This window comes from Echinops telfairi, unplaced genomic scaffold, assembly GCF_000313985.2.
Source record: "Echinops telfairi isolate 266 unplaced genomic scaffold, ASM31398v2 ScPeMD7_7424;HRSCAF=8462, whole genome shotgun sequence".
In the NCBI taxonomy this organism is placed as follows: domain Eukaryota; kingdom Metazoa; phylum Chordata; class Mammalia; order Afrosoricida; family Tenrecidae; genus Echinops; species Echinops telfairi.
In genome coordinates, this window is record NW_022111324.1 from 24,673,570 (window position 1) to 24,685,295 (window position 11,726).

An 11,726-nucleotide genomic window follows, 5' to 3' on the forward strand; every position below is an offset into this window, starting at 1 on the left:
CCAGACTATGGGGCTGGCGGGGTTTAAACCCTGCCCCAAGGCAGCAGCACACTGTGGCCTTGTTGAGATAAAGCCCTTGGACTTGCTGAAGGAACCCGGCTCTGGCCGAGACTCTGGCAGGACTAAGGTTAAGCCTCAGCCGGCCTCCACAGTGGTAAGCCAAAAGCCCACAGCTCCTTAAAACTTAGTGGATCTGTGCCTACTTATCTTTATGATGTTCCTCCTGTGACTCGGCAGTGTGGAATTTCCCTCTTAGTGAATCTCCTACGCTGACTTCTGTGGAGCCCCTCTGGTGCCTGTTACTCCGTCGCCATCTTGCTGGAAGTCCCTTCAGGACTCTTTTTCTTCTCTTCTCAATTACATACACTATTTTCCAGTCTGTAATTGTATTTTATTTTACATTTTTAGGATTAGGGTTACCAGTCTGTAATTTTTAAGACTGACTTCATGTTATGAGATGAAAGACAGTGTCAATGGGCTGAACATTAGAAGAGCATATAAAAAACCTAGCAATTTGGGATAATCGCTGGTATAGGGTAATTTTGCTATAAAACACACCGCCGTAGAGTCTATGCTGACTCTTAACGACCCTTTAGGACAGAACAGAACAGTTCCTTAGGCTTTCCAAGACTAAATCTTTACAGAAACAACCTCATCTTTCTACCTCTGAACGCTTGGTGAGTTTGAACCACCAGCCTTGTGATGTAGAAGATTTGGGTGCTCTACTTGCGAGAAGTAGGACAGTACTTGCGGGCCCAGCAGGAGAAAGCTAATATCTGTTCAGAGGCAAATGGAGAAAACATGAGAGGGATAATGCAGTGAATCTTTGGTGTGTGTATTCATTTTCTTCCCAACCTTTCTCAGCTGTAGTATAAACTTTTTAAGTATGACCCTCATATCATTGGACAGGAAAGATGGTATCACCCAGTGGAATAAACAACAGTAGAAAGATTGTATCTGCAAGTTTTTCCATTAATAGAGAACTTATTAAAATGAGCGGCTCATTTATCGCCTCGGTCTGGAAGCTAAGCTACCTGTAACTTAAATATTAACTTTGGATTGTCAGAGTCCGGAGAAGAGTAAGATGAGGTGCACAGCTCACCTCCACTAGACATCTCTGAAGCAGTGACATTGTCATTAAGCTTGGATACTCATTCCACTTGTCAGAGGTGCATCAGCCAACAAGTTTAGTGTTACTGCTAAGCCCTTAATGTGGAAACTGTAGGCGACTGATCTAGCACTTCCTTCAGAATGATCTCCTTTGTTGTTTTAAAGGCCAAACATGCAGCAGAAATAAGAGCTGATGGCATTGCTGTCATTGCACCTTTCTTTCTCAAGCCATGGAACAAAGGTAAGAGATCTGGACGTAGGGAACCAAGTGCCACTGGTGGGCGACTTTGTTTTGCTTTCTCACATCCCTGGAGGCCAGATACTTCTGGGAGAAATCCAGACGACTGTCTACTCAAGTTTACTAAGGATTTGGTAATTAAATCCTTAACCAAGTAGATAGTAGGTCAGTGTCCTCATGAAATGTCAACTATCGGTTGGTAGGGAAGAATAGTTTACTATTGTACATATATATAATTCAAATACTGCTAACTTGGGAATTTAGGCTTTTTTTAACTCATTGTTTTCCAAAAGGTGAAAACAAGGAAAATAGTGACTTAGGCGCAATTCGCACATACAGATCTAATACACCATCACAGGATTTAGATGGCAGCCAGAAAATCTCCTCTCTCGCTCCCCACTGACTTCCCTAGTGTAAGCAGCTGTGCTGGATTTATTTGTCATCTGTGGTAAAGTGACATTTTGAAGCTCCTGGATGACACGGAGGAAACCCCAAATCCTTAGTAAACTTGAGTAGACAGTCGTCTGGGTTTCTCCCAACAGGAGAAAGTACTTGGCTCGGTCTGAATTCCTGAGAGGTGTGTCACGACTATTAGACTGTCCCTCTGGAAGCGTTTGTCTGTCTTTGATAGAGAACCTTTCCCGGTGTAACCCTGCTGCCCCGTTCCTAAGGCAAGCCTCCATTGCTCCCTGGCCACACGTAGTCCTTCTGGAGTAAGAGAAGAATCTTACCTCCCCATGAATATGCTTTCGGTTTTTATAAAGAATCTTTCATGATCTTCGCACTGCACGGGAGTGTTGGTACCAAATTTTCAATAGCTTGATAAGAGAGTGGTCATCTTATTTCGGCCTTTCTACAGAAAGGGAAATAAGACCTTTGGATAAAGTGAATTGCAGGATCAGGACAATGGCAATATCGCCTGGTAAGCATGGTCAAGAATAAGGGGCCTCCAAGGATGCTGGTTGCATTTGAGCAGGTGAGCCGTTCCTGCCAGGTACAGCCCCTGCTTTACGCTTGTTCTCACCCTGGCTTTCCTCCTGTCTTTCAGATGTCCTGACTGACTTTCTCAAGGAGGTGGCTGCTGCGGCCCCGGCACTGCCGTTTTATTACTATCACATCCCCGCCCTGACGGGGGTGAAGAGTAAGTGCTGCAGCTGTTGATGTTTCCTCCCTCCCCCTCGCACAGCTGCCCCTGTCTCACTCAGGACGCCCGTGCCACCCGACCTTCCCCCAGGCACAGCTTCCCTGTCTCTCTCGGGACTCCCGTGCCACCCGACCTTCCCCAGAGCACAAAAGGCATGACAGCTTGGACTGGACAGTCCCAGTTGCTCTGAAATACGGCACTCTAACTCCCAGGCCTTTTCAACCACTGACACCTCCTGATAACGGAAGTTCTCAAGCATGAAGTAAGGGTTGACTCTGAGCCACTTGTAGCAGGCACCGTTGCCCCTTCAACCTGGGTCGCTATCACACCCCCAACCCTACTTCCTGCCAGGAAAGGGCCGAAATGATGTCTACCTTGACTGTAACCTCAGTTGCTGGCATATTCTAATGTACTCTTCTGATTTCCCCCCTTCTTTTTTTAATCCTTACTGTACTTTTCCAGCTAGAAGATTGTTACAACTAGATGGCATTTCTTAGGAGATTTTCTTTATCACATTTATTTTTAACATTCCTAAAGAAAAAAATAGACATGTGCTTTTTTACATACTCCCCCACTGCCTTCAAAGGAATAGAAAGCTCGGGACTCTACTTTGGCAAGCACGTAAGCACCACAAGTCAGGGACAAGTCACGATCCCATCCCACGTCCATAGCCAAGGCAGCTCAGGGAGCTGGGTGGGGCTGGTGCTTTCTAAGGTGTGCAGCCTGACGAGGCCTGGGTGGTTTACGCAGTCCGTGCTGAGGAGTTGCTGGATGGGATTCAGGAGAAGATCCCCACCTTCCAAGGGCTGAAGTTCAGCGACACGGACCTCTTAGACTTCGGGCAGTGTGTTGACCAGCATCGCCAGCGGCAGTTCGCCTTCCTCTTTGGGGTGGACGAGGTAAGTCCCCTCGGCACAGCTCAGCAGTTTCCCTTCCTTCCCAGCGCAATTCATTTCAGTAGCCGTTTACCTGGTAGCCTTTTATGCCTTTCCTTTTTCCGCTAAATCAGTGGTTCTCAACCTTCCTAATGCCGCGACCCTTTAATACAGTTCCTCATGTTGTGGTGACCCCCAACTATAAAATTACTTTCGTTGCTACTTCATAGCTATAAGTTTGCTACTGTTATGAATCATAATGTGAATAATTTGATATGCAAAATGTATTAGGCGACCCCTGTGAAAGGGTCATTCGACCCCCAGGTTGAGAACCGCTGTTCTAAATGAATCTTCTTTCTGTTTCTCCCTAGCAACTGTTGAGTGCGCTGGTGATGGGAGCAACTGGAGCAGTGGGCAGGTAAGTGTGACTCTTTCCCCGATGGCTCTAACTGTAAAAAAGTCGGTGTCCCAGTCCCCACCCGCACCCCCAGTACAGTCATTTCATCACTGAGGCGTTTTTGCACATTGCTGTTGTTAGCCGCCTTCAAGTCCACTCTGACTCACGGCCCCCTGTGTGCAAGAGAACGAAGCACGACCAGGTCCGTGGACTCACTGGTATGCTTGAGATTGGTGGTGTCGCCATCAGGGGGATCCCCGTGTAGCGCCTCATGAAAAGGGGAACCAATGGCCTTGGCGTGGAGTTCCCGTTCCGTGTGTCAGAGGGAAACATGCTTGCCCCAGAGGGTTTTCAATGGCAAATGTTTTAGAAGTGGTCATTAGGCCTTCTGAGGTGCTTCTGAGTGGACTCAAAGCTTTCACTGTTGCACTAGTAGCTGAGGGATTTAACTGTCGGCACCACCCAAAGACCCCTCCAGGGCAATATTGGAGAATATTCTGTTATGATCCATAGGACTTTTGTTGGTTCGTTTTCCATAGTAGGTTGCTAGGCCTTTCTTCCAAGTTTGTCTGAGTCTAGAAACTTCAGCGAAAGCTATTCACTGGGGGCGAAAGCTATTCACTGGGGGCGGTCCTGGCAGTATTTGACATATCACCTGCAACATCGTAGCAACATGTAAGCCCCACAGTTGCACAGTGTGCAGCGGATGGTGGTTCTTGTCTGCATACTATTTCTCATAGAAATGACCTTGGTTTCCCACATTCTTTTCATGAACGGGTATTCACTGGGGCCAAGCCACTTGTTAGGAAATCTGTTCACTGAGAGGTGAGATTGGGGAGGAGCTAAGAGCATGAACAGGGGTTGTCAGTGGGATCCAGCCTGTAGCTCCAGAGGCCCCAGTGTTCAGTGCTTCAAGTATGAGCTCATAGTCTTCGTCAGAAATTATTTGGTTACAAGTAACAGAAACCCATTCAAACTAGCTTGTGTACAAGAGGACAAGTTAGTATAAAAATACTGGGAAATTATGCAAAACTCAAGAAGAGAAAGTGCAGGTGGTCCTCAGAGGAGTGAGAACCAGCAACTGGGAAGCTCCCAATAGCCAAGGCCAGTCATCCTCCATGGTGGGCCTTGAGGACTCTGTCAGTCTGCCAGCTGGCCGTCTCCCTCTTCTTGTGCTCCAGGTGGGCTTTCTCTGCTCCAGCATGCACAGGACCAATCACAGCTGCCGGAGCATGGCACCTCAGGGTGCCACTCTGTGTAGAACTTAGACAAGTTTCCACCCAAGGTCCTGGCGTCTGTGGCCAGGGAAACAGAATCAGACAGCCAGTGTCTACTCCGCAGGAGGCTTAGGAAGAACAAACACCAGCTAACTCATTTATGAGAAGTATGGCTGCAAGTTGGGTAGTGGAACTATTTCCACTTATTGAAAGTGCCCTCCCTATAGCAAAAGTACAGAGAAATCAAAGCAATGCCCATACCTTATCTCTGTGAGCCTGACTCTAATGCAGAGGGGCCGATCAGATCCTCTTAATAGTTTGTTCCCAAGTATACCCAGCATCGCTACAGGGATGAATCAACCGAGGAAACTGAACCGTAGCCCATTCTTGTCTAAGTGGAGCACTCATAAGACCATGGGGATGCAAATTTTAGGATTCTGAAACTTCCAGCATCCACATACATATTGTGCCTTAGGGGTGTTTCACCTGTTCAGATGACTGATCTCCATCATGGTCTTTTTTCCTTGAATGTATGTTCTGGGTATCTCTCGCTATTGACTCCAGGATCTAGCTGCACATAGAGGGACCAACCACATTGTGTTCTTGGTGCATTGAGCTAGACGTTTTTTGGACACTGACTTAGATATTATAGGGAAGCCAGCCTGCTTTTCCTTTAAAGAAATTAGGGAAACACCCTCTTTATGCCTTCGGCAGTCTTCTTATCTTGCAGGTTTCTCTACGGCTTCAGGGATTAATCTTAAATATTTGTCTTTGCTGGTATAGTTGGAAATATTTTTTCTAAGTTTCCCAAAATGTATCGGCTCCAGTAACTGTGTTCCTGTTCATGTTTCTGGAATCGTCATAAGAATCCGCCTGAGTATGGAACGCCTCTCGGACTGTGCAGCAGCCCTTCTCTGAACCATCGATTATTCTCGGTGAAGCAGAAACCCCGTCTGGCAGGGTGTTTGAGGGGGTTAGGCATGATTTGTACACCAAGCACCTGTAATCAAAGAGATACTTAGTCATGTGTCCTTTTGTTATTCTCATTAATAGTCTTATTTTAAACTAGCCTCTAAGTTATATACAAGTTGGCTGAGAATTTTGTAATGTGTTAAGACCTGCTTCTTTTACAGTGGTGCATCATTCACGTAGTTTCTCAGCATAAGGCACGTAGGACTCACCTCTTACCAGACTTTACCCACAGTTCTTAGCCTCGGTGTGTTCCCTGGGGTGGGTGTTGGCCTCAGTTGCTCTTTAGTAAGTACGCTTCCAGGGTTTTGTTGTTGTTTTTAATTTCTCTATTCCCTTTACGGGAGCCTGGTGGTACAGAGATTACTTGTTGGGCTGCTATTTGCAGGGTTAGTGGTTTGAAAACACTAGCCGCTCTGAGAGAGAAAGAGGAGGCTTGCTATTCCCGTAAAGAGAGTCTTGGAGACTCGCCGGGACTGCTCTACCTTGTCCTAGGAGGTCACTGTCAGTCAGAATTGACTCAATGGCAGTGAGTTTTGAGTTTGTCCCCTTTTCCGTCCTCTGCCTCTCTTTCTCCTCTGAGGCACACCTGGAAAACTCCTCTCTTAATAGATTGAGGCCTAAAGAAGATCGGGGCCTTTGCTCTTGAGCTGTTGGACCTGTGGTAATTTGCTCTTTTCTTTCCAGTACCTATAACTACCTGGGGAAGAAGACAAACCAAATGTTAGAGGCTTTTGAAAAAAAGGACTTCTCTTCAGCCCTGAATTATCAGGTAAAGTTTTTCTTCCCATCACAGAAAGTATAGCCCTTTTTCTTCCTCCCTGGGAATTTTTAGGATCCCTGATGCTGTAGTGGGCTAAGCCTTGTGCTGCTAACCACAAAGCCGGTGGTTCAAACTCACCAGTTGCTTCTTGGGAGGAATATGAGGCTTTCTTTGCTCCCTGAAAGATGGACAGCCTTCTGAATCCTATGTCGGGCCTCAATAACTGAAAATCAACTAGAAGGCAGTGAGCTTGCTTTTGAGTTTTGAGAATTCTTATCCATCTATCTCATCAACATTTCTAACACCTGTTGTTATTAAAATTGCCTGACTCTTTTAGTTTTCTTCTGTTTTCTTCCTTAAAATCAAACCTGTCTCCATTGTCCATGTTCCCTACATGTCTAGTCAGGATAGGCCTTCTCCTCTGATCTTATTTCTACCACTAGTTGCTAGGTAATTGTATAAATGTAAAATTACCAGAGAATTGACCAGACACGAGTCTCTTGAGAACATCACACCTGCATGCTCAGGGATTAGGAGGGTGCTATGAACGTTGGATTAAACAGGGAAAGCTTAATCCAAAGTCCCAGCCATTCAACCCTCTTCCCTGAGAACTGGAAGCATTGACCAAGCAGGAAAGGAGAGGGGAGTGGGGAGTGGGAAAAGCAGACCTTGCCTTTGGAAGGGATAGGAGAGCAGCAGGAGCCTGAGGGGTTCCAGGGGCAACCCCAGGGGTCGTGGGTTCTGCCAGGCTGTTCCATGGAGGCCGGCTCAGCTGTCTGTGGGAAGAAGAGCCTCCCTGAGGGGTAGGAGCAGCCTCGCAGCTGGGGACTCTGTGTACTGAGGTAACTGCAGTGCGCCAGACAGTAGTAGGGACCCAGGAGCACAGGGAATAGAGGGAGCATGAGCAAGAGCAACGCAAGTAGTCGAGCCCAATACAGGCCCACAGGGCAGTTGTAAACAGGACAGGATGCCATCCGGACAATCAGCCGGATTACAAAACAGCAGGCCAAAGCATCCTGCCAGCTAGAGGAGTGCCCTGGAGCTCCAAGCAGGGAGAAAATAAAGAAGCAGTAGCCAAGAATGATTCTGCAGGTCTTTCTGAAAGGTGAGCCAGCCTAAAGGAACTTCCTTCTTGAAGTTTGAGTAGCTTAATCTAATCATCACTTTGGTTCAACTCCAGACCAGCTGAAACCAAGAGCAGGAAAAGGGTGGCTATGCCAACCACACCGACAGTTGGCCGGCTGGCTTAGGTCAGGTCAGAATTCTGCCTTCTGTAGCCGCTACCATCTCTGTATGCATCAAAGTAGTTACTGTCTTTTTTCCTCAGAGTCCTAGAAAAGTTGTTTTTGAAAATTCCAAACCCATCCCTTGCTAAAAGACTGGGACATCACAGACTGCAGTAAACTGCTTAACAGCTGGGACTCTCCCACTCCGTGATTTCTCTTCCTGGCTGGGCCTGCCTACCGGCCGGCCAGCCTCCCCTCTACTCTCCCTCCTTTTCCTGTTTTCCTATTTGTTCCACTCACATCGATCACGTCACCCAACACAATGTGGGTCGGAAGTTGTGTTTACCGTATCCGGTGCTTCTTAGAGCAGCCAGGTGTGGGAGTGGCTCATCTGTACATTCTTATGCCAGGGGTGAGATTCAAAGTTAAAAGGGTCAAGATTATGTTATTCATTCTCACGGACTTAACCGTCACCTGGTACATTTACAGAAGTGAAATAACACATGTACAAAGACACTTCTTACAGCACTGTTTACAACAGCAAAAGCTGGAGAGAGCCCAAACACCAGCACATAGGGAGATGGGCAGCCATACTGGTTGAGGAGTACAGTAGGATTCTGTACAGCCCTGGAAAGAATGAGGTCATTTTAAGTGTGCTGATATGGAAAGATCTCCATGATATACTGGGGGGGCGGGGGCAGGGGAGACAGCAAAGGGTGGGGAGTAGGACATACACATCAATGTTTGTGCAGCTGGGTGTGGAAATTTCATTCTGCATTGAGGTTTTTGCTAAGTAGGGCGGAGTAGAACTTTCCGCACAGGGTTTCTGAGACTGTAAATCTTTACCGAAGCGGATTTCCTCATCTTTCTCCCAAGGAGCAGCTGGTGGTTCAAACCACCAACCATTCGGTTAGCAGTCCATTGTTTAACCCATTGTGCTTCAAGGCTCCCACCCAGCTGATTAAAGTGTAAGGTATATTTTGATAAGTACTTGTTAGTAACTGAAAATGCATCTTAATCAGATGGGTGGATTGTCTTTTTTTTAAATACCAAATAGTTCATGAATCCATGGATGAATATTTCTGAATGCCGAGATGTTAAGACTTGGCATCAATTTAGTTCTGTTTGTTTGCTTGTTTTCTGTTTTCAGGACAGCCAGGTGTCAAGGAATCCTGTTCGTATAAATTAACAGATAAGAATGGAAGGATTTTTGCTATTGCAATGTCACTCAATTCTTTGAGCATTCTCTGAGTCGCATGTCAAAAGCCATAGAATGCTCGGTAATTTCATGATTTTCACCTGACAACCTCAGCAGCAATGTTGAGATGAATTTTGGAAGAATTGAAGGCCTTCTCATTTCCCAGGGAATGTGTTGGCCATTCATGAGAGGAGCTGCTTTTCCACTCTCATTAGCAATGTCAATGTCATTTAGATTTGCTCCTGTGCTTGATGTCCCAAAGGTGTGGGAGATTTGTCCTTATGTTTTCAGAAGCAGGTGAGGGAAGACTGTTAAGGAGAAGTATGAAAAACAAAAAACAAAAAACCACCTACGCTTTTATTACAAGTGAATTCTTAGACTGATGAATCTTAGGAAAGAGTATTTACGGGCATTGAGGGTCTAGAAATGAATCCCCATACATCATCACCGTAGCCAAGGTATACAGATGCATATTATTAACGAGTGCCAAGGGCAGGAGGTGGGAGTGAGGCGGGGTCATTGTTCAGCATTGAGTTTCTGTTAATGGTGATGGTTACACAGCATTGAGTAAGTTAACTGGTGGCATTAAACTCTGCACATGAAAAACACGGAAGCTTTGAATTGGCAAGTGTTGTGTTGATATATATTTCTACCACACTGAAACAAAAGGAAATTTTATTCAGGGAAGGGAAAAACAAACCGTGTAACCACCCAAAGAATGAGTAAATGTGAGCCTTGCCCAGTGCTCCTTGGAAAGGCTCCCTGGGTATCGTGGAAAGTACCCCAGAGGTATGCTTGCCTCGGTCTGCAAGTCCCTACAGTAGTGGACAAGTTCAGCTGCCGTAGGTAAGCCAGACGACGGCATGACACAGCTCTGTTGCTGCAGCTCTTTTTCTGCAGACTTATTTTATCAACCTGAATCTGTGAAATGATACTGCCTTGTCTGGAATGGGTCTCAGCCTGGGCGGGTTCTTCCCTCCTCCGACTCTGACAGACCTTTGGAAAATTAAGTCGTGCAGGTTTTTCGTGTGGCGTTTCTGTCATTTGACCTCTGGATTTTTCAAATTGTGATCACAGTTGAGTAATATTGACTGTAAACCTGTTTTGCTTTTCTAGTTTTGTATCCAGAGGTTTATCAATTTTGTGGTGAAACTAGGTAAGTGCTCACTGCTGTGCCTGCTGCCGGGGCGATAACGGAGCCGGGGTCCATCGCTCTTTCCTCAGGGTCACAGGGACACTTGCTCTGCTCTGCTGTGGCAGAGCTCTCTTCCTCACCGTAACTCTCAGAAGCAGCCCTGTAGGACCCGCTTGAAGCCAGCATGGAAGGTCTTTGGTATCTCTTCTCCGTCTCTTCCACTTTTCTGCTCTGCCTTCTCTGCACTCCCTCTGGTTAGTTCAGCGGTTCTCAACCTACCTAATGCCGCGAGCCTTTAGACAGTTGCTCATGGTGTGGTGGTGACCCACCAGCCATAAAATTATTTTCATTGCTACTTCATAACTGTAATTTTGCTACTTTTATGAATCGGGTGACCCCTGTGAAAGGGTCATTTGACACACACCCCTAGGGGTCAAGACCCACCGGTTGAGAACCACTGGATTAGTTGCCTCTGCTCATTAAAATTCTAGCGCCCCCCCCCCCTCACTGTGCCTGATTTCAACCTAAGCACTTTAAAAAAACAGCAGTCTGAATTAGGCTCCTTACTGAATTGTGACTGACAGGTCTCCCAAGTGTGTGAGTCCTTTTAAAACCGTTTATTAAACACAAGTAAGCTCACACAGTTAGGGGCTTGAATAATATGACAAAGTAAAAGTGGGAGGAAAGTAGAGGATTTGAGTTAGAAAAGCTTCTCAGAGTCTCTTAAATCACATCCCATGGCAAGCGACATTGCCACCTCCGCTCCACTTCTGCATGAGCCTGACCCTTCCGGAAACCCCAGGGAGAGTTTGAGTGTATTTGTGACCGGCCCCACACCGCCTGTCAGAGCCTTCAGACTCTCCTGGCAATTCATCGTGGCCCCCACCACCTACCCTGCCCTCGTTCTGCTAGTCCTATTTCACTTTCGAAGACAGTCCTTCCCGTTTGCATTGCCACTTTCACGGGTTTTGCCATGTGTGTGCCATCAGTACTATCAGTTACTTAAAGTTAGCCCCTTCTCCTAAGCCATGTCTTTCACCAAATTGTGAATTTGGAGCAGTAGCTATAATTCTAGTGTGCATTAAAATAGATGTTGATATTTATGCATCGATGTGACTTTATGCACATATACACTTCTGCACTCGACTATCTTGTTATCTACTATTTTGCACATTCTCGGTGTCAAACTATTTCGTACATCACTAATGTACGTCTGGCAGTAAGTGAGTGCCAAAGGGGCAAGGTGAGAGTAATGTTGGCTGTGATGGTTAAGCTTATGTGTCAACTTGCCGGGGCCATGATACTCATTAGTGTGGCAGGTATGTAATGAGGTGGTCACCCTCCTTTTTGTGATCTACTCTGATCCTCCTCCATGTTCACATTACGACCTGGTCTCTGAAGCCTGCCAGTGCGGATGAATGTGCTCCTTTATCAACTCCACTCACTGCCATCTA

At 46.4% G+C, this 11,726-nt stretch overlaps 1 protein-coding gene across 1 annotated transcript in view; it reads left to right on the forward strand.

Moving 5' to 3' along the window:
- The window catches only part of NPL (N-acetylneuraminate pyruvate lyase), a 64,113-nt gene that overhangs the window by 47,396 nt on the left and 4,991 nt on the right, over positions 1–11,726 (forward strand). The window contains exons 6-11 of the mRNA XM_004706791.3: positions 1,276–1,351; positions 2,397–2,489; positions 3,243–3,391; positions 3,739–3,785; positions 6,638–6,722; positions 10,254–10,293. Coding sequence (XP_004706848.2) covers positions 1,276–1,351; positions 2,397–2,489; positions 3,243–3,391; positions 3,739–3,785; positions 6,638–6,722; positions 10,254–10,293 — 490 coding nt within the window. The remainder of the gene's footprint in view (positions 1–1,275; positions 1,352–2,396; positions 2,490–3,242; positions 3,392–3,738; positions 3,786–6,637; positions 6,723–10,253; positions 10,294–11,726) is intronic.